Genomic DNA, 22,590 nt, shown 5'->3' on the forward strand with positions numbered 1-22,590 from the left:
AGAAGCCACAGTGAAGAGAAGCAGAAAGAACCCAGTGACAAAACTCCCTTTGCACCCTCTCCATCCTGCATCTCTCATCTGTCACGCCTGTGCAGAGGTCCTGGAAGCCCCGGACTAAAGTGGCATCAGTGCTGCGGTTTACAGGCAGAGCGTGCAGTTTTTCAGTTAAGTGAAGGTTCAGGAGGCGGTAATTAACAGTGGTCAAACGTGGCATACTTGGATACATACTTTTAAGATTCAGACCCTGTGATTTTTAAACAAACCCTTTCCCAATGGCAATCTACAAGTTTGCGATTATAATGCAACTAACACTTTTTTAGTTTCCACAGTTTTGGTAAAAATAACATTATATTCACAGTCAGGTAAATACAGTATTACCAAAATATTTTTGTCTATTTAACAGTTTTTTGATAATGCAGCTTTTATTGCAAGGGCAAATAAATTTGTTTAGTGCTTTGCTTATGGTATTCAATGCATATGTTATTTTCGTGATAGTTTTTACTAATGGTACAAAACAGAACCTACCTAACCATACCGGGCTAATGTCACACACACAACCATGCCATTGTTATTAAGAAACTTTTAGAAACCCTACTATAAAATGCTGGATGCATAGAATAGAAAATATAAACATTATCTGCATTCAATAAGCAACAATTTTTTATTGATTCTTTTGGAATATTCGGGGACATAAAGGATGTTATATACATTAACTTTTCAGAATGTTCCTGAAATTTCTAAAATGAGGCAGTTTTAAATTTACCTGTGCCTGAAGGATGAGCTGAAAATTTGTGAAGGACACTAACTTTTATTTTTTATTTTGAACTTAAATTACATATTTTAAACTTATCTTCCATATTAATGGATTCAGAGACATGCTTAGATTTAATGGAACCCAGCTCACACTTCTCACCCCTTCCCCAACCCATTTTACCAAAGGGTAGAATTTTAAAAATATATTATACACATTAAAAAGTACCATCTTTATTTTATTGATAGTGAAAATCTTCCATCATGCAATGTGTGAATTTTCACATACATAACATGTATGGTAAGTGTAATTCAAGCCAAAACACAAGAAAGCTGGAAGTTGAACAAAACTGCATTGCGTTATTGCGCCTTGCGTAGTTTATAACCCTGTACTCTAAAATGTATTTGCTGAACATTTTGCATCTTGCATTCTCGTGTTGTGTAGTTTGCAAACCAGGGGCATATTCCACCAATAAACTTTGCAACTTTTCAATTTGCACTTTGCACTTTGCATATAACTGAAAAGTGCAAAGTAAATGTGTTCCACCAAAATTTTTAACCTCTTTGCATTCCTACAGCCAGTCTGCAAAGTCTTTGCATTATTTTATTCATTGTTTACATTACTGTTGCCTAGTTTGTAGGTTATAGAGTGCATGATGAGTAAGAAAAAAGAAGTTGTGCATAAAAAATTAGCCGTATTAGAACTTATAAAAAAAAAGATACATTATTTGCAAGTTTCTCGAGTAGGTACAGTAACACAGAAACAAAAGGAGAATAATGGACTGACGTTCTTTTAAAAGCACAATGAATATCATTGTCAATCATGAAATTTATTCTTAATCTGTACACTTTCCTTACTGGAACTCTGTCATCTTCATCAGCTTCATCACTTGAATGCAATAAAATACGCCTCCTCATTTTCCTTCTTTTACTTTTGTAGGTTATGTGTTTATGTTACTACCTATGTTTTCATTTCTCTCAACCACAATAAATTAAATTAAATAATTACTTAGATGCTAAATTTATAACAAACAACACTTTTAACCACCTCAAACAAATTAATTAAATAAGATCACACAATAAAAAGTTAAACTGCAAAAGCAAAATGATATTTGCAAAACCTCTGAAAACTTTGCAAATATTTTTAGATGAGTTATGCAGAGAGAGATTATTGTGGAACAGAAACACGTTCAAAAGTGCAAAGTCTTTGCACTTTTCGCTTTGCACTTTTCAATTTTTGCTTTGCGAATTCTAATTTTCGTGGAACAGAAGTAAGAAAGAAAAGTGCAAAGTGCAAAGTGCAAAGTGAAAAGTTGCAAAGTTTATTGGTGGAATAGGCCCCAGGCCTTAGACTGGATGTTCATTGATGATACAGTAACAGTTCTTAACTACTCTACTGCCACACTGTTTGCTGAAGATATAAAGTTTTAGATTTACCACCTTGTGGAGAACCACAAAAAATAAATAGACTATCTAGAAAATATATCAGGGGGAAAAAAAACCTTTCTCAGCATCAAGGTTTAATACAAAAAAAAACATAAAATAACTAATTCACTACTTATTTAATATGAGTCACCACAAATTTACTCTGGTTATCCTGAAACAGGGTGTGTTAAAAAAAATAATAATAAAACCAGTATGCTTGGTTTTGTAAATCCACAGCAAATGCCATACCTGGCAAGTCCTCTGCAGCTCGGGAATCCTCAGAAGCAACTCGCCGAACTTGGATGGGATGTCAGGGTAGTGTGTGAGCGTGTACTGCTGCAAGGCTTGTAGCGCCTTCTCCTGCGACGCACGCACTTTCTCGCTCTCGCGCAGGTCGTTCACATCTGGACCAAACAAGGGCACGTGCAAGCACTTCCATCGGGACGCAGCGTCCACAGCAAAGCCCTTCCAAAACGTTTCTCGCCAAGATGCATTCTGGTCTAGCTCATGTTCAGGCCCCCAGCCATCGCCACAGGAAGACGGCCATAAGTAGGTTTTGAGACAAGTTTTAGGGTGTCAAAATAAAGGTTTTTACAACTTTATAGCTGACTATCTCCCATTCCGAGATACTTGTCCTCATTTGACTAATATTCCTCGACTATTAGGCTTGTTCTCTGAGAGATTGTTTTAATTTTTATTTCTTAGTTTGCTTTCTTGAATTTTTTCCATGACAAACAGTGCAAAATCTGCGATGGCGTATCCTTACAAGGTGCGATAAAAACACAGGGTCTGTACGATAACAATTCACATTCACGAGAGGAGAGCAACCGGAATCCGACCTTGCCTCGTTCCCCGCACACACCAAGCACTGTAACCACGGCAGCGTGCGGGAGGCCGGTGCAGGACGACGCAAGACCCACCTGACGACAGGAGGACGATGACCTTCATGGCCACGTACTCGTACTTGTCGACCTTGAGCCTGCGCAGATGCTCCGTGAAGTTGAGCATCCTCTCGATGCACGCGCCCAGGCCCAGCTCCCGGGCCTGGGCCAGCGTTATGGACTTGCCCAGGCTGACCCGGATCTCCCCCGGGGTCGACATGGACCGGAAGCAGCACGAGAACAGCAGCAGTTCGCACCAGGCGTTGATGAGCAGGCAGATCTGGTCGTCGATCTGAAGCAACGCGTTCCACCGTCAACCGTGAAAGGGCGAACTGGGTAAACTAAATATAAAAATCTCCTAAATGCACATTTAAAATGTATATAAAAAAAACCTCATCAACATGAAGAAAGTATAACTTCACACTACAAATATAATAAATAACCTCCAAGCCAAGACTAACTAAAATACTGAAAATATTTAAAATTTAAAAGATTTGATATTCGAGAAAAAAGATTTGATGAAAAATATTTTAGTAAGGAAAATTAATAAACTTGAACAACAGAAAATGTTTAGTCTTCAAGGGCTCCATTATTTAACCGTAACAGAAACCATCCAGGGAACATTTGATCCTACAACCAGCTACGATGCCGTGGGAATGTTTGTTTAGCTCTTTAGTAAATATGTTTGTCAGAATGAAATTTTTAATCTTAAACAAGTAAAATGTGTTTTTTTATGACTTAAAAAATATAAATGTATGGGTCAAATTTAACTAAAACCATCACTTTTATCGCATAATCGTTGCACCGTTATTTTAAGGTGTCAAAATTTGGGGAATAAAATTCTCACATAAAAATCTCATGATGTTTATGGTCCTGCTGTTAAGATTCCAAGTGCTTTATGTAGGTAGTAACCATGACAGGATAAAGCAACATGCAACAGCAATCGGTTTTCAAGTTTCTGTCAGTTATAACAATTACAATTACAGTATAACTTGTGTATGATATACCCGGAAAATACGATTTCTCATCCAAATTGGTCAAATGTTTTGGTCCCGCCATTATCTCAATAAGATATATGTTATATTTTTCCATGAAAGATGTTGCCCATAAACGTATTTTCCCGTATAAAACAATGTATGCATTTAAAAGTTGAAATATATTATTAGTTCTGATATTACTCACTTATTTAATTAATTACTAAAAATGCAAAGCTGTCCAATGTGTAAATTTTATTTTTGAAGAAGTTTCCAAACGTTAAAACCTTTATGTGTTTGTCTTCTTCGCCGCTGTGTATCGCGTATAAAAATGTAGCCACCGCTACATGTTTGGTTACGTTGATGGATGTATTTAGTGATCACATGTAGTTGCATATATTGACAGTTCTCCGATTGCATGCAACGCACGCGCTCTCTTTAGTGCAGAGTAAACTACATTTGATAGCCCGCACTCTATTGTGGTTAGTGTGTACTATGACAACAGTTATTATGCATTAGTTCCGGCCAACGTTTGGGTCACAGTTTTCGTTTTTCTATTTAGTTTTGAACAAAATATGTTTTTGTTGCATGACTTATTCATTAAAATTGTATGGCATGCTTTTGGTATACTCTATTTTTTAATTAAACGTACTTTCCATGAATAGGTTTTGTTTTTATGAATATTTTACCTCAACAAAAATGATTTACTCGCATAATAGTCACACCCCTACTTTTCAAACTTGATTTTAGTATAAAATGTGTGACGATTATGAGATAAAACACAGTACCTCAAACATATAATTTACTCCAATGCAAGACCACCTCAAATACAAGACTACCCCAATTTTAACACTACCTTAAGACTGCCTTCAAATACTAGACATCCCTGATTGTATTTCCATTTTAATATGATCAAATGCGTACACTGTCTGAAATATACTATATGTTTTATGTTTCAACATTATTTTTAAGTTTTAAACTTAGTAATCACAAACCTAAGAGTCTGTGTATCTAATATATTTTTGTTTATTTGGAAAAAAATTGACATTGTTAATTTTGATCAGCTGATAAAAATACACACAAATAGGCATCTAGAATAATTTTAATAATTTCTATCCATAAAATATTTAGAATTCAATTGAAATCTAAAATTAATTTTTACATCACAACCAAAAATGACATTTTAAAAAAACATTGCCACACTAAGGTCGGAATTCTAAGACACAAAAATAAGGGTTTAGGAGTTGAATATGCTACACCTGTACCCTAACTGTAGTCCTAGTGCACTTACCCGCTCCTGAACCCTTAGATAGGCTACGGCCACTACCTTAATATTAGGGAACGTATTTTGGTGCTCTATCCGTGAGCTATTTGTTGCCCAAACTACAGTGCACATGGTGGACAAAACCAATCACATTGGTGAACCAAATTACACTTTGTAATATCAAAACAATTTTGGAATACATTTTTTATAACAAGACAAAATGGCAACTTAAAGAAAACTTCGGAAGATTAGAGCAATGACTTTTAACCCATAGTTTAGTTTCCTCTCCTTTCCTGTCGTGTCTCTGTATCGGAGCAGTTAAGTGCAAGGTACAAAGAAGTGAAAATACAAATTGTAACAAGTTCAAAACCCACCAGCTGGGATTTTTTTTAAACCTTTTTTAAACTACACATAATTGCATTATGAACACTACAATTATGTAAAATATATTAAATATTGTTATTTGTTTGAGTAATTGCTATATCAACTTCTAATACATAGCTCAGTCCATTGGTTTTAATTCATATAATGTAGGCCTATCCTATGACCCCTTAGTATTTACTTAACGTAAAAAGAAAACATAAACACAATAGATATGATAATAGTATGTGTGTGTGTTAGTGTATGTATACATAAATGATTAATTTTATAGCCTCAATACCATGAAATATTTTTTTTGTTAAAGTTAAAAAAGACTATTTATCAGCTGCTAACCAAACTTGTTGATCTTTGTCGTGTTCCCTTATTCTCACGCAAAAGTTAACAAACAAAGTACAGTATGTGTAGAGACACGTCTAGTGTGCTCATTCCACCATTTACAACTATTTCTAGCCTTGTGCAGGGCACAGTTTATTTAAACAACTCCCGATCATTCGGTTTGAACACGTTCAGGATACGGCCCACGAGTGAGTTTACTGTTTGTGTCTCTACATAGCAATGCTTATTTGCTACCTTATCCTAAAATCTTGTAGGACCACCCTAACATTCATCAGAAAGGGCCAAAAAGATGTAAACAACCTTTCCTACTATGTATATATTGAATTTTTTTTAAGTGACAAAGAAATCCACAAGTAAATGAAACCTTTCTTTTTCTTACGTAGATAACCAATTTTTTTTTCAAGCACTCAGTAAAATTACAACTTGAGTAAGGTCTTAAAAAAAGTGTGCACATTTATATACACACACACACACACACACACACACACACACACACACATATATATATATATATATATAAATGCTACCAAGAATTTTAGCTAACAACCTTTCAAATGTGATGGCGGTGGCTTAGAAATGTTTATCATGACTAAAGCAGTTGACAATAGAAGAAAAATCTCCCCCTCCCCCCCCCCCCCCCTCATTTTGCATCCAGGGGGACTTCTACTTGCTGGCAGTTTACACAAGTTTTTTTTTTTTTTTTAATTGCAGATGTTGGCACGTAATACTAACACAATAGTATAAAATTGTACTTGGCAAAGTAAAATATCAAAAATTATTCAACAACCGTGAACTATACAACACTCACGGAAATATTTTTGAAGAGCGGAAGACTTTTGCACCACTTGACCAGGCGGTAGAGTCGGTGGTCAGCGATGTTGCACAAGTTGGACAGGAAGTCGGGGTTGCTGCTGTTGCTGGTGTTGCTGCTGTTGCTGCCCACGGGGGCACTGCAGTTCGAAGACATCTTCTGGGATTCTTGGTCGTTGAAGTGCCACAAATGTTCCACATCCATTATTTCCTGCATTAAAAAAAATACACGTTCACTATTTCGTTAAGAGTTCCATAATCACAATAGCTAAAATACCCTGAACTTACACGACAGGTGGGACTGAGGGATAACTGAGTAGGTCATATTGCATATTGATACGTACATATACAAATTATGTTTAATTGGGGCTGGAAAATAAAGAAAACTATAATTTAGAAAAAAAATATGTGTAGTAAAATCTTGGATATAGTCCATCCACGGTAACCTCCTACTTTTTTAAACGAACCTTTGAAAAAACACACCAGGATGCAGCATGTTTGGTTCGTTTGCAAAAATACTTTCCATCATATGCATATTAAACATGCATTAACACTAAATTACCGTATAATGATGTTAAATAAAATTTTACAAAAAAAGTAACTATCTATGTAGTACAATATTATTAATATTAATGATCTCGCATGTGTGTAAATGAAACAGTGAGAGAAGTGGTGTGTTGGCAATGATTAGAACGAAATAGTTCCATAGCCAAAATATATATTTTTTGACTTTCCGCGTGTATTTAAGAATTTGTTTGGGTATTTGTTAAGTTTGAACATTTTTTTAAATCTCTGGTGAAATAAAAACGTTATGTTAACGGTAAAAAAATATTACGTGCCGAAACCGTGGTCGCGCATTAATAATGTTAATAGTCACTTGTTTGTTTTCTCTTTCAGTTTCAGCCGTTTGTCTGCAGTCTGCACAGATTACGCCATATTGCAGTGTGTTTTAATATATTACTGACCGTGAAATAACGTACAGTTTGTGTTTCAGGATTTTGTGTTAATATTGTGTATTTTAACTTTGTTATATTATTTATTATCTACTATTGTAATGATGGAATTTGTTATCGTTTTGATATTTTGTGTGGTTCTTGTGATTGCTGTAATGGTAATTGGTTCCGGGATGGGGAAAGCTACTTCTTCGCAGCGTCAGATGGACATCATTAACGTCGCTCAGAACTTATATGTTTTAATTAGGAAAGGCGACTTGAAGAAATGTGACGTTACGCAGACGACCGCGTTTCTTCTCAACATCGCAAAGTCAACTGTTCTCAAGTAAGTAGGCTTTTTTCGTTTTCATGCACGTAAAAAAAATATCGACTGTGTCCTAAGTATTGTCGGCCTGTGTTTTAACTCACGAGGTTTGTTGTGTTTTATTTCCAATTTATATTTTTTGGTGTGAGACAACACCGCCATGTGGCGTCTCTGTTGAAAAGTTAACCTAAAATCATATTAGGCCTACTCAGGTCCTAACAATAACAATATAGGCACTTTCAAGTATTTTTATGGGTGTGATACACGTTTGTTTATAACGATGTTTATAAACTTTATGATAGGTTTAACTATAACATAAGGGAGTGATTTTATAATTTGCATTTAATTAGTTTTTCATCTGTTTGGGAGATCACAAAATAAATAAAAAAACACTTCATTAATTTTGTGGACAAAGTCTGTCATGTTTCCATTTAGTGACCACAAAGCAAATATTTGTGACAAAATGCCATATTTGGAACACTGCCTAACTGCGTATTGTGAACGGGTCCCCGGAAAAGTGTTATGACAAATGTTTTTTTTTTTTTTTTGGTTAGGTACTACAAGAAAGACATTGAAGAAGTTTCAACACCAGGAAAAAAGAGGAAAAAAAGGCCACAGGAAGGAAAGTCACTTGACACAGTCGACGATTTCACAGTAAATGCAATCAGGAATGCAATTTACAGGATGTACGCTGAAGGTAAAAATTTGATACTGAAGAGTAGTTTCAACATCACTGGGGTAGGCCCTACTTAATTGTATTCATTTCATATATCCATATGCAGATTGACCGGTTCAGTTTTTTTCCCGATATCATCTGTCCTTTAAAAATACTTAACATTTTTGGGTGGTTTGTTAGGTTTCTTTATTGATATGGTATTGATATATAGAATATTGTGCAACATATGAAATAGGTACACGTCCTTTTAAGGTTAGGTTAAAGATAGAAAGAAAATTGTTACATTCTAAAACTACAAGTAATGTTTATATCGTTATACACAGTATACATATTAAATAACCTCAACTTTTATGATGTATCAGAAGGTTAAATAATGACTATTTCCAGTATCAATAATATCCAGTTGTGCGCTTTAGCAGTAATTGGTTACAAATTAGTGAGTTGTGGTCTAAGCAAGCATGGTTATTAAAAAAAAATTGGGATACTTAATTGGCTAAATTGTACTGTGTGGCAGGGTCCAGTACAATATATATTCTATTGCAAAATAGTGTCATGCCCCGCCTAACCCTTTAGAAAATATGGGGGTATTGTTATTTTATAAACAATAGGCCTACTTCATTGTAATGAAGTATCATATGAAAACACAACTTAGCCAGACAAACTGTGTGTTAGTGTATGAAGTAACAGAAGGTTATAAAACAGTAAAAGTTTAGTATCGCGTATCCGATTCGATACATTGATCCTGATCGCATGATCCTGCAAATATTGATCCTGTGATTGATGATGCTTGCTTTTCTAATTTATTACGTTTAAAAATCCTGTACAAAACCAAAACTAAAAACCTGTGATGTAGTAATGAGTTATGATTTAAAGTTGAATAATAATGAAAATATATATGTTTTATTAAACTTATGATAATTATTCTTGCTATACCACAATATTTGATTATGTTCAGGATCTTTGATCTGAATAAATGAAAAAAAGCATGCACCACACGATCAATAGGATGTACAGGTTCATGCATAAAGATCTAGGGATCACATGGGATACACGATACAAAACATTTACCTATAACACAGTGTAGAGCTTGTAACTTATTGATTGCTAAATTGAATGCTGAAATACTAATGTTTTACACAACTTCAATACAAACGCGCAATATAATCGTCATATCATTGCAGACAAAAATACTGCAATGTAGAATTCCTCTAAGCAAACTACAAAATTTAAATTAATTTAAAAGTATTTTTGAAATGTAAGTTTATTAAAACTATTTAATAAATGTAAATTGTGCACTTAAATTATCTTCTACGGGGTTGTGGTTTCGCTTAGTTTTGTGTACCTCTGTTATTTCATGTATTGTTAATGTATGCAATAAATTTACAGGTTTGAATGTTACAGTCGACACCATTTTGAAAGAAATCAGGGAAAGACAAATAGATTATTATGGTGGAAGATCAAGTCTTCATAAATTGTTAAAGAAGATGGGATTTTCATGGACAACTGTTGATGGACGAAAAGCTTTGATAGAGAATGAAAACAGTATTGCAGCGAATAGATTTCTTGAGAAAGTATAAAGAAGAAAAAGAAAGAGGTGCCAATTTCATATTTGTTGATGAAACATGGATTTTCCAGAGAGGCAAGGCATTAATTTATTTGAAAATTTGTTCTGTGGTCCAATACAAAGTATTTCATTTCCATTTCATATATTTTTCAGGAACTGTATCAAAGTCATGGCAGGACAAGAGTCTACAATCTGCGAAGAGACGTACTGTTGGAGATGGTAAAAGGTTTATTGTTGTTAATGCTGGAGGGCGCACTGGCTTTGTGCCAGGAGCAGGATTACTTTTTGTTTCAGGTCAGAAGACTGCAGACTACCATGGCGAGATGAATGGGGAAACTTTCTTGATGTGGTTTGAAGACATGTTGGTGCATCTTGAGGAACCCAGTGTCATCATAATGGACAATGCTTCATATCACAGCACCCAGGTATGTGCAATGGTAAAGCAGTGTCTTTTTATTGCTCAAATTGTAATGTGAAAAATTTACATGTGTTTATTATTGTGTATAAGTACGAATATTCGAGACTAATACATTTTGCCAGCAATAATTGTTATCTTAATAGTATGCCTACACTACATTTTTATAAACTATAATGTTTGAGCTGAAATTGATTACACACACACACAGATATATATATATATATATATATATATATATATATATATATATATATATATATATATTGACGTCAGCCGGGGCTACGCCCCATGAGCCTAGTCAGTCTCCGTTTCCTCAACATTCCTCTCCCCTTCCCCGGCATTTGTACCGCCATGTACGTAGTCGTGTGTTTGAATTGCGCGCCACGAACTACCACAAGAGGGCGCTTAGAAGCAGTGCGGCGATCCCTAAAATTGCTATGTTAATATTAATTGTAAGCCTTTTTGTTGTTTTCATCCATCTTCGCCACAGTGCTGTGTAGTTTACTTGTGTTTCTTTAATTTAAATAAGTTACCTTAAATAACTATAGACGTTGCCCGGGCGGACCCGAACAGGCACGGACTTGGACGAGGATAGGAATGCTTTTATATGAATTATCATTAAATAAGTAAATAGTAACAAACTTTCCATTGTCAGTAATTTTTATATATTTTTAATGTTTATCTGTAATTTACTCAACTTTCGCCGGGGCACGGAGTCGTAGAATACAGTAACGGTAATTGTGTTGGCGCGAAGGGCGCCATGTTGCCACCTGCGAGCGATGAGCTCAGCCCAGTCCATCTTCATCACTGACCGAGAGCAGACGCGCCAGCACCCCGGGGACTTCACCTTTGTTCTGCACTGACCAAGTAATTCTGTCTCGTTAAGTATTTCTGAATCTCTTTCGCTCGTCATCCTCGGGGCAGCTCTCGGCCAGCGGGCTGTTTAATTAATTAATTGTCTCAGTCGAGTTTTTTCATCACCGTGTAATAAGTATACTTTGCAGCATGGCCACGTGTGTGGACCATGCCCTCACCTAAACCGATTCGTGCCTCAGGCTTTTTAACCGTGTAATGTGTAACGTGTAACGGGCGTGTAGAGAGACGTGTTAGTGAAATTAAATCTGGAGAATAAATATAAAGTGAGTACTTATTTAATCACGTGGTGAGTGAGTCTAGGAGTGTGGCGTGCCCGACGCCTAGAGCGGGCCAGGTCTGGGTAGCTAGGATAGAAAGGGCTGGTAACTCGTCCCCACTTGGGCTACGTCACGCCCTGAGTGAGAGACTCCGCCGGGTCCACGTGCCCTTCCACGTGGTGGCGCCCATAGTTAACATCTCGAAATCACCGGCAATGCGCGATCAGCCCTCAAATGGCGCCCAAGAGCGTGGGGCGAGTTACATCTTCCGCGAAAACCAGACCTGTACGAGCGTGTGAGATAGGCGGTTGTTACGCGGAGCGCGCGGAACTAAAGTTCGCGCTGGAACTATTGTTCGCGCGGAGCGCATAGCGGGACTCTGGCGCGCCGGCCACGTGACCAGCCGGGCGCGCGCTTCCAGGAATTCGCTGCGAGCAGCCAGGTGGCCGCATTCCTCGCGACAACAGCAGCCGGGCGAGGTCAGTGTGTGTGTGTACCGCCATCCGCGTCGCGTCGCGAAGCGAAGGGAAGAGGGGCAATCGACCGGCCTCACCACCACACGACCATGTCGGACAACCACGGACTTGACAAAAATCCGGGCGCGATTAAGGCAAGTGAGTTGTTTCAAAAGAATAGCTTATATTGTGTTATGTGCGCGCGACCGCGCCAGGTGAGCGGGACGGCGATTTCTTCGTGGACGGACACGTGCGTGTGCGTAGGACAGTATGAAGCGCAGCCGAACCACGAGCAGGCAGAACGGGCGGATCAGTTTGAGGCGGGACACGGGAAGTGCACGGATGCGGAGTGTGAGGGCAAGACGCGGGAGGGAGGCTGGTGCCGGAACTGTCGCGCGTTCAAGCACACGGCGTGTTTCGCGAAGTCCGAAATAATCTCCTTTCAAGACGGGTGGTACACGTGCCAGTGGTGCCACCACGTGAGAATAGCGGGCCCGTCAGGCCGCAGCCCGGTGAGAGACGCCGCCGACACACCACGGAGCAGGGTACCTCTCATAGGACACGTGGAGCTACCGGAATTTGCGGGCAGAACCAGCGACGATCCGCGGAGATTTGTACACGCGTGTCGGGAACGCCTGAATCGCTACGGAGTGCCGGAGTGTGAGTGGGCGAACAGGGTGAGCACCGCGCTCAAAGGCGACGCCAAGACGTGGTGGCAGATCGTCCAGGAGTATGACATGCCGTGGACCGAGTTCGCGAGATTGTTCGAGGCCAGATTCGCGGACGTGAAGACAGAGATGAGAGTGCGGACGGAGCTGTATTGTCTCGAGCAAGGCGCGACGGAGGCGGCGGAGGCGTTTATCATGAAAAAAATACGTCTGTACAAGCGGCTGTTTCCCGGAGAAGAACCTACCGGAGTGCTGGAGCGGGTAGTTGAGCTGATGCGCCCGGAATTTCGCCCGTATTTACGCCCGATGACGCGGCGTCCGGCAGAGGAGTTCGTCCAACAGGCGCGCGTCTTAGAGCAGGACCTACGAGCTGTCAGACCGACCAGGATCCACGCCACCCTGAGCACCAAGCAGGAAGACACGACGCCCGCCGACACCAAGGCGCTGGTGCCCTACACGGCGCCCACCCGAGACCAAGCTAGGCGCGACGAACCCGGACCGAGCGGCCACGCGCAGCTGACATGGCGGAGACGGACTACCGGCGGCAGCCCACCACCTCAGTGCCACACGTGTCCACCAGGCACGTTCCATTGGCACGAGAACTGCCCGGTGAGGAACAAGTTCCGGCCTGACTTCGCGGCGCAGCAGCCGTCGGGAAACGGACGGCAGGGGGCGGCGCGCTAAGACAGCCCACCTCCCCCGCCTCACCTAACAACAACAGACCTACGGCGGCGGGGCCTCTCCTGGGTCACGTGGGAGCGGCGGAGGCCGACCTGTTGCGCATTCCGGTGGTTGTCAACGGGCGCGCAGTCCACGCGCTTGTTGACACCGCCGCCAGCCACAACTGTGTGGCGGCACGCGTGATTGGCCGTGACAACTTCGAGTACCACCCGGGCCAACTCCAGCTGGCTACCACGGGGGACGCCTGCTACACCCAGGGCGTCGCGACGCTGGAGGTGGACGTGCGGGACCAACGGTCCGTCACGACGGCGCTGGTGGTGGAGCAGTTACGTGATGACGTCATTCTGGGGCTACCCTGGCTCTACGAGCAGCACGCAGCCATCGACATCCGGGCCGGCTGCGTCCACGTCGGCACCCAGGGGCGGCGGACCATCCACGGGCTGGGTAAGCCTACTCCACCAGCAGTAAACCAGGTCAGTCTCGACGAGTTCCAGCACGGAGTTCCCCCCGAGTTTCGTGCTACCATCCAGCAGGTCCTCGATCATCAGTGTAATGTGTTTGCGTCCGCGGACCCGCTGAAACGTACCACCATAGCTGAGCATGCCATCCCGACCCATCCTCACGAGCCAATGTTTATCCCACCCGGTAGCTACGGCCACGTTGGTAAACAGACCATCCTAGACCAGGTTCAGGACATGTTGCATGACGGGATAATTGAGCCTAGCGAAAGTCCGTATAATTTCCAGGTCGTGTTGGCAGAAAAAAAAGACGGGAAACTACGCTTCTGTGTCAATTTCAAACCTATCAATAGAGTGACAATTAATGCCCCACCCCCCCTGCTGAACATGGCCGACACACTTTCAGGCCTGGGTAACGCCAAGATATTTTCTTCCCTCGACCTAAAATCTGGGTATTGGCAGGTGCCGATACGTCCGGCGGACCGACCCAAGACGGCGTTCACAGCCCCAGACGGGCGGAGATTTCAGTTTTGCGCGATGCCATTCGGCCTACAGGACGCCCCCGCTACCTTCCAAGGGATGATGACACGGGTCTTAGACAACTACTCGGGCAAGTTTGCGGCCGCGTATCTGGACGACATAATTGTTTGGTCTCAGACGTGGGAAGAACATGCGCATCATTTAGCATTAGTCTTGGAACGCCTGGCGAGCCATGGTCTGACATGCAATCGCGAAAAATGCCACCTGGGGACCACAGAACTAGATTTCCTGGGCTTAGTGGTTAACGCGGACGGAAACCGACCCACGGAAAAACAGCTGAGTGTAATTATCAACAAGGAGCCCCCACGCACGCGCAAGCAACTGCAAAAGTTCTTGGGGCTAGCTAACTGGCTGCGAGCCTTCGTCCCAGAGTTCTCGGTAGTAGCGGCGCCGATGACAGAACAGCTGTCACCCAAACGTCCGTTCAGGTGGACCGTGGAAGCCCAGAACGCTTTTGACGAGCTAAAACGCAGATTTCAACAGTGCCACTTACTCGCGCGGCTGGACCCAGGCAGACCCCTGATCGTACAAACAGACGCGAGCGAGAAGGGCATCGGGGCCATCCTGTTACAACTCGGCGACGACGGCGAGCCTCGGGTGATTGAATATGCAAGCGCCAAGTTCGGCGACGTCGAGCAGCGGTATAGCGTGAACGAGCGTGAGTGTCTAGGCGTAGTTTGGGCCCTCAGACGCTACCGCCCACACCTGGAGGGGCAGAAATTCGTACTGAGAACTGACAGCCAATGTCTCAAATGGCTGGCCACGATGCAGGGGCGACGTTCGAAGCTGACGCGTTGGGCCATGCTTCTACAGGCCTTAGATTTCGAAGTCGAGCATGTACCGGGAAAACAGAACGAACTAGCGGACGAGCTGTCGCGAGATCCGGACGTCACCGTCACAGCCTGTGACGATGCGGAGTGGGAGGAGCTTTTGCCACCACCCAGCGGGCGCATACCCAGGACCCCGCGCACCCCGACAACCCAAGCCGCATTGTGTGCCCTAAACCTTAACGTCACACCGACATTACCGCCAGGCGCGGAGCTTGATGACTTAGACGCCTACGTGCGAGCGGCCCAACTCACGGACACAGACACACAGGAGATCGTGCGCCGTTGCGGGAGCGGAGAATGTGAAGGCTACCGTGTATTGGACGGGACACTGCAGGCGCGACCTAAGGGGACAGCTGGCCAATGGCGGACGTTCGCGCCAGCCGCCACCCGCCGGGAGGTGTTTGACATGTATCACGTGAACAGGCTAGCCGGACACCCCGGCGCAGACCAGACGCGACGCGATCTGCGGGAACAGTTCTACTGGCCAGGGGTAAACAAGTTTGTACGGGACTGCGTGAGGAGATGTAAACATTGCCAGAGGCACAAGGCGCGCCGCACCGACGGGACAGCCCAGCAGGTACCCAGGCAGCCCACCGAGCCATTCCATACAGTCGCCATAGACCTAATGGGACCATATCCCCGCACGCCCCGAGGGAAAAGATTTTTGTTGGTGGTGACAGACTGCTACACGCGTTGGGTGGAGGCCTACCCCCTGGCGAACATCCGCGCCGGCACCATTGCACGCAGCCTGGAAACGGAGTTTTTTCCTAGGTGGGGGTACCCCCGGGTCCTGTTGTCGGACAATGCCACCCAATTTGTCGGGCGCCGGTGGGCGCAGCTGGGGAGAAAATGGCGGGTAATCCTACACACCACCCCCGTGTACCACCCCCGCGCGAACCCCACGGAACGACGCAACCAAGAGGTGAAGGTTCAACTGCGGTTGAGGCTCGCGGATGACCACGCCCAATGGGACACGCACATCCCGGACGTTCTGTACTGCATCCGGCGACGGGTGAACGCGGCAACCGGCGAAACACCAGCCACCATGGTCCAGGGGCGGAACCTCACCCTCCCCGGGGAATATCACGTGCGGCAACAACAAACGGACCCGGACGTAGAGAGCCCCGAAGGACGCCTGAGGCGATTGGCCGAGACGCACGATAGGGCGCGACGTAACCAGGCAGCTTACCAAGCACAACGCACACCCGAGACGACCCGCCCGCCCCCTGAACTGAAACCAGGCCAGCTGGTTTACGCGAGGCTCCACCCCCTCTCCTCCGGCCGACGCAACTTCTGCGCCGGCCTGGCGCCAAAGTGGTTTGGCCCGGTGGCGGTGGTCAAGGCGGGGCCCACGGCGGTCGTGATAAAGTTACCCTCAGGCCGGGCCGCGAAATATCACCGGGACGATGTGCGCTTGGCACAGGAAGAGACGGAGGCGGCGGACGAGGCGGAGACGGGGCAGGAAGAGACGGAGGCGGCGGACGAGGCGGAGACGGGGCAGGAAGAGACGGAGGCGGCGGACGGGGCGGAAGAGACGGAAACGAGACGTGACGGAGCAGGGACGCGGCAGGAAGAGACGGAGGCGGCGGACGAGGCGGAGACGGGGCAGGAAGAGACGGAGGCGGCGGGCGGGGCGGAAGAGACGGGAACGAGACGTGACGGAGCAGGGACGCGGCAGAGAGAGACGGAGGCGGCGGACGAGACAGACGGGAGGGCGGCCGCACAGCTGGTCACGTCCACCCCAACAGACGGGGGCGGGTTCAGAGGCTTCCCGGACCTGGGGGCGGGACAGGCGACGCCCCTCGCAGTCACAGATGTCCGGCCGAGGCGGCTGTTCGAAGACTCGGGGAGTGACGTCTCGCCTTTCAGGGGATTTCTCAGGGACACGCCCGGAGTGACGGAGGGCCAGTCGACATCCCAACCACTGATAAGGTGGCCGGAGGAAGTAGAGAGTAGGCCGGGTTCGCCGGACGAGCCATTATGGCCGCTGCATTACTCGTTGGCAGACTCCACGTTCAGGGTGACAGTAACCGAACCGCAGGAAGACGAAACACCGCGGGAAGAGAGGGGAGACCGGGCGTCACAAGACCCAGTTCCGGCTCCGCGATACACGCTACGACCCCGAGGGATCGCGAGGAAGCACAGCTGTTGTTGATAAGGGGGCGACCACGCCCACAGGCGACCCAGCGGAAACGTCGACATGACCGGCTATTCGAGGGGGGGGCAATTGACGTCAGCCGGGGCTACGCCCCATGAGCCTAGTCAGTCTCCGTTTCCTCAACATTCCTCTCCCCTTCCCCGGCATTTGTACCGCCATGTACGTAGTCGTGTGTTTGAATTGCGCGCCACGAACTACCACAAGAGGGCGCTTAGAAGCAGTGCGGCGATCCCTAAAATTGCTATGTTAATATTAATTGTAAGCCTTTTTGTTGTTTTCATCCATCTTCGCCACAGTGCTGTGTAGTTTACTTGTGTTTCTTTAATTTAAATAAGTTACCTTAAATAACTATAGACGTTGCCCGGGCGGACCCGAACAGGCACGGACTTGGACGAGGATAGGAATGCTTTTATATGAATTATCATTAAATAAGTAAATAGTAACAAACTTTCCATTGTCAGTAATTTTTATATATTTTTAATGTTTATCTGTAATTTACTCAACTTTCGCCGGGGCACGGAGTCGTAGAATACAGTAACGGTAATTGTGTTGGCGCGAAGGGCGCCATGTTGCCACCTGCGAGCGATGAGCTCAGCCCAGTCCATCTTCATCACTGACCGAGAGCAGACGCGCCAGCACCCCGGGGACTTCACCTTTGTTCTGCACTGACCAAGTAATTCTGTCTCGTTAAGTATTTCTGAATCTCTTTCGCTCGTCATCCTCGGGGCAGCTCTCGGCCAGCGGGCTGTTTAATTAATTAATTGTCTCAGTCGAGTTTTTTCATCACCGTGTAATAAGTATACTTTGCAGCATGGCCACGTGTGTGGACCATGCCCTCACCTAAACCGATTCGTGCCTCAGGCTTTTTAACCGTGTAATGTGTAACGTGTAACGGGCGTGTAGAGAGACGTGTTAGTGAAATTAAATCTGGAGAATAAATATAAAGTGAGTACTTATTTAATCACGTGGTGAGTGAGTCTAGGAGTGTGGCGTGCCCGACGCCTAGAGCGGGCCAGGTCTGGGTAGCTAGGATAGAAAGGGCTGGTAACTCGTCCCCACTTGGGCTACGTCACGCCCTGAGTGAGAGACTCCGCCGGGTCCACGTGCCCTTCCACGTGGTGGCGCCCATAGTTAACATCTCGAAATCACCGGCAATGCGCGATCAGCCCTCAATATATATATATATATATAATGTAATTGAATTACATCGTAGTGCAAACTAATTTAGTAGAGGGTTTGAAATACCAAATAAAATTTTTTTATTGCAAATAGCATTTGAAAATGACATAATTACTTGTTTGGTAAAAGGACCCACTTTATGAATGCTCTGTTGCCCTACTTAATAAATTAAAATAATATTTTCAAAAAAATTTCTAGTCACTAAACTAACATGCTTTGTTAAATTTAGAAATTCATTACGACAATATGCCAAAACACATGTTTGCTTTGCATAAGTACAGTAGAACCCTGTTATAATTTGTTTTTAAGGGGCTACAAGAAAAAAAAACATAAGCAGGAAATTCAATTTAGTACTTTTTAGTGTGGATTTATTGCCAATGGACTCAACAAGCTGCATAAAGATATATTTGATGCTCCAATTTGCTTGTAGCAAGCCAAAAACAATTTTTCTTTAACATCATGGTGCTTCCAGCTTCTATATGCTTTGTCTTTACTTACACATTGTCTCATTGCTGTAAAATTGTCTCATTTCTGTATAATTGTCATAATTCACGACAGTGTTTACAGTGGAAATGCTTAAGTCCAGTTCTTTTGCCACTTGAACATGTGATTTAAGTGAATACATTTGAAAACACACAGAATGGCTAAAAATTTATGAATTTATTTGTTTTCCAAGGGTGTCAACAGGCAGTTAACTGCTAACATACACATATACATAGACAGTATAGACAAAGGCTTTTAATTTTTTTCGTCTTCTAAAATTTTATGAAGTGAACATTACAAGCACGAAACGCATAATTTGTGAAACATTATATCCAGGAATTAAATACATTGTCCTTATAGGGAAAATATTGGACTTGAAAAATAATACATTATAGGCAGGAAAACTTTATAAGCAGTAAAATTGTAACAGGGTTCTACTGTCATGAATTCTTATTAGCTACTTGAGTATTTAGTTAAATGTTGGCATAACGTAGGTTGAGAAAACACCTACAACGAACTGGACCAAGGATGCACTGATCGCGTGGCTGGAGAAGAATGAGATAAAACATGAAAATAATTTGTTGAAAGTGGAGCTGCTGAGAATAGCTAAACAAAACAAGCCCCGAATACGGTATATTATTTCATTTTTTTTACAGCATTTCTTTAAAAGTGAGATAGTTGCAAAAAATTACGTATACGCCTTGTTCTAACACACTTTTCAGATATGAGGTAGACGAGTTGGCTCGTAACTATGGCCACGAAATTCTACGACTCCCACCCTATCACTGCCACTATAATGCAATCGAACTAGTTTGGGCTCAATGTAAACACCATTACAATAGTAACGTGGGGCGGGCCAAGAGATTTGACAATGATGCAGTTGCAGCCATCTGGAAAGAGGCTCTTGATGCTTCCACACCAGAGAGGTATTTTCATGTTGCATGACCAATGGGGTATTCCTTTTGAAGTAGAAATTGTTTTATTTTCCTGTAGAACATTCCTCAAGCTTCAGCAAAACCCTTACCATACATTTTTACATAATACGTAAGTATTGTTGCCTAGCAGCCTGGTCCTACCATTCCTTTTGATAACTTTGTGTGCTAGTGTGTGTATAGTGTGATTATCATTTTGTGTATATTCATATACCAGTAATACAGTTTTAAAACAATTGGTAAAAATAAGTGGTTTGAATTTGTGTAGTTGTCGTTTTGAAAATGTGTTGCATGTATGTGTTTGTGTTCGTGTTTGTGTTTGTGTTTGTAATTTTATTCCCATGTGATTCATACATTATCTGTGTAGTTTCTAGATCTAACAGTGGTGACTTATTTGCAAGGTTTTTTTTTTTTGTAATTGCAGTCCATTTGCAATTGTTTCATTTCCATAAATAGTTTTGTATTTATTAGTAATTGTGATATTACTTTCTGTTATGCTTAATCTTGTGTCAATGACTTTAAAGTTATGGTGGGTTCAGTGCTGTAGGCAGATTTCAATATTCAGATAAAATTTCAACGTAGAGAATTTTGAATATTTTCATCTAGCGAACTTGAATAGGTATTTACACATGTAGTTCTTGCACATTAGTATTTTCAAAAGTTATGTTATTATAGTGAAATACATATACAGTAAATCATCAAAACTATTCAAAAAATTAAATTTTCGCTATATCTCACTGTTTTTGTCTGGGACAAATTTTAACCAAAAACAAACACAAAAGTTATGAAATAAATATTTTATCATATGCATTCTAAGCCTTTATTGATAACATAGAAAATATTTACAGCTTTATTATATCTTGAATAAACCACTATAAATTTTTTTTTTCAGATAACATAAAACAAAACATGTTACTTCAAGTATTAAATAATAGCTTTGATAGTTGAGGAAAACACATTAAATGAGTTTTGTTGTGTTTAAAAATAGTTTCTTGTGGAGTGAGTTCAAAATTGTATGTAATAAAGAGCATGCCATGCATTGTTTACTATGCCATTTTGACAGAAACAAACATATTTTGTTATAGAGTGGTTTTTGCTATAAACAGGTCATTTATATAGAGGTTTTACTGTATACATTAATTTTTTTAGATGGGCGAGGTGTGTGGATCACGTGGAGAAGCTAATTCAAGCAGACTGGGAGAGAGAAGTCCACATAGACAGCGGCACCATTCCTCCACTCACAGACCTGCCAACATTCAAATTTAAAAAATCATGAGGTCCTCGATAAAAACTTTCAGGCCCATAAATACAGGTTAGATATAAAAAACAAATGAGAATCTTTAAATTTAAGTGACATACCTGTAGGTACAATGTTACATGGTCTCTGCTTCAAAATTTATTACAACAAATCATAGGTTGCAGATTTAATTTTGTTGAACATAATTTAGCGCTGTCGTGTAGTGATAATGCAGGGTCGCAACTAAAAAAGATGTAAAATAACATTCTGCTTGTGTAACACTATTGTCACTGTTAACAGCAAAATTAATTTTTTTATTGGAAGCAATACACTTCACGTGTTAGTTTTTTTTTTTGTAGTGACATGTTTCACAATGTCTCCTCTTCCACTATGCGAGATAGAAAAATCAGCACGGCACACGCTACAAAACGCAAAATTGCTTCCTTTACGTGACTCGAGTATTGATGGAAACTCGTTACTGTAAGCTTTCGTAAAACTTGTTTTGTAACTTTTACAAACAAAATCTTAGGGCCCCGAAAAATCGTGAGGAAACACTATTTTGGCGTGAGGGCGTGAGATGGACCTTAAAATCGTGAGCCTCACACCAAAATCGTGAGAGTTGGCAGGTCTGCACTCATCATCCACCTCGGCGAGGATAGTTCAAGTGAAGACAGTGACAGCGAAGAATTTGAGGTTACGACACAGCAAGTAGATGGAGACAGTGAAGTACTGGCAGTTCCTCTTGATGATTTACCCGGGTGTTCTTATTGAGGTCTGTATGTAATAAACACCTGGGCAACTGTAAGTATTGGGGTTTGAAACATTTTTTTTTCTTTTATGCATTCCCATTAAGTATGTTGATTACTGGAACTTTATGTATTAACTTTATATTACACATATTATAAAATTAATAATAAATTTCATTTCTGGATTCGTATAGGTGTATGTGAAACATTTTATTTTGTTGTGTCTCTTCATTTTTCAGTGAACTTACTTGGAAAACAAAAAGCCAGTCCCCATCCAGGGCCACAAATAAATAATGCATATAAGTGGTATAGAAATTACTGTCAATTCTTTACCACAATTTTACTGTTCATAAA

General features: G+C 42.4%; 1 protein-coding gene and 1 long non-coding RNA gene across 2 annotated transcripts in view; one reads left to right on the top strand and one right to left on the bottom strand.

The window, feature by feature from the left end:
- The window catches only part of LOC134533519 (nuclear hormone receptor FTZ-F1 beta), a 112,321-nt gene that overhangs the window by 6,189 nt on the left and 83,542 nt on the right, over positions 1-22,590 (bottom strand). Inside the window, exons 12-14 of the mRNA XM_063371047.1 lie at positions 6,820-7,032; positions 3,096-3,348; positions 2,425-2,579 (exon numbers count right to left, since the gene is read on the bottom strand). Coding sequence (XP_063227117.1) covers positions 2,425-2,579; positions 3,096-3,348; positions 6,820-7,032 — 621 coding nt within the window. The remainder of the gene's footprint in view (positions 1-2,424; positions 2,580-3,095; positions 3,349-6,819; positions 7,033-22,590) is intronic.
- Positions 8,489-19,857, top strand: LOC134533567 (uncharacterized). Its single transcript, XR_010075338.1, has 3 exons — positions 8,489-8,775; positions 10,141-10,743; positions 19,816-19,857. It is a non-coding gene; the product is annotated as an uncharacterized LOC134533567 (long non-coding RNA).

This window comes from Bacillus rossius, chromosome 1 (assembly GCF_032445375.1).
Source record: "Bacillus rossius redtenbacheri isolate Brsri chromosome 1, Brsri_v3, whole genome shotgun sequence".
Taxonomy (NCBI): Eukaryota; Metazoa; Arthropoda; class Insecta; order Phasmatodea; family Bacillidae; genus Bacillus; species Bacillus rossius.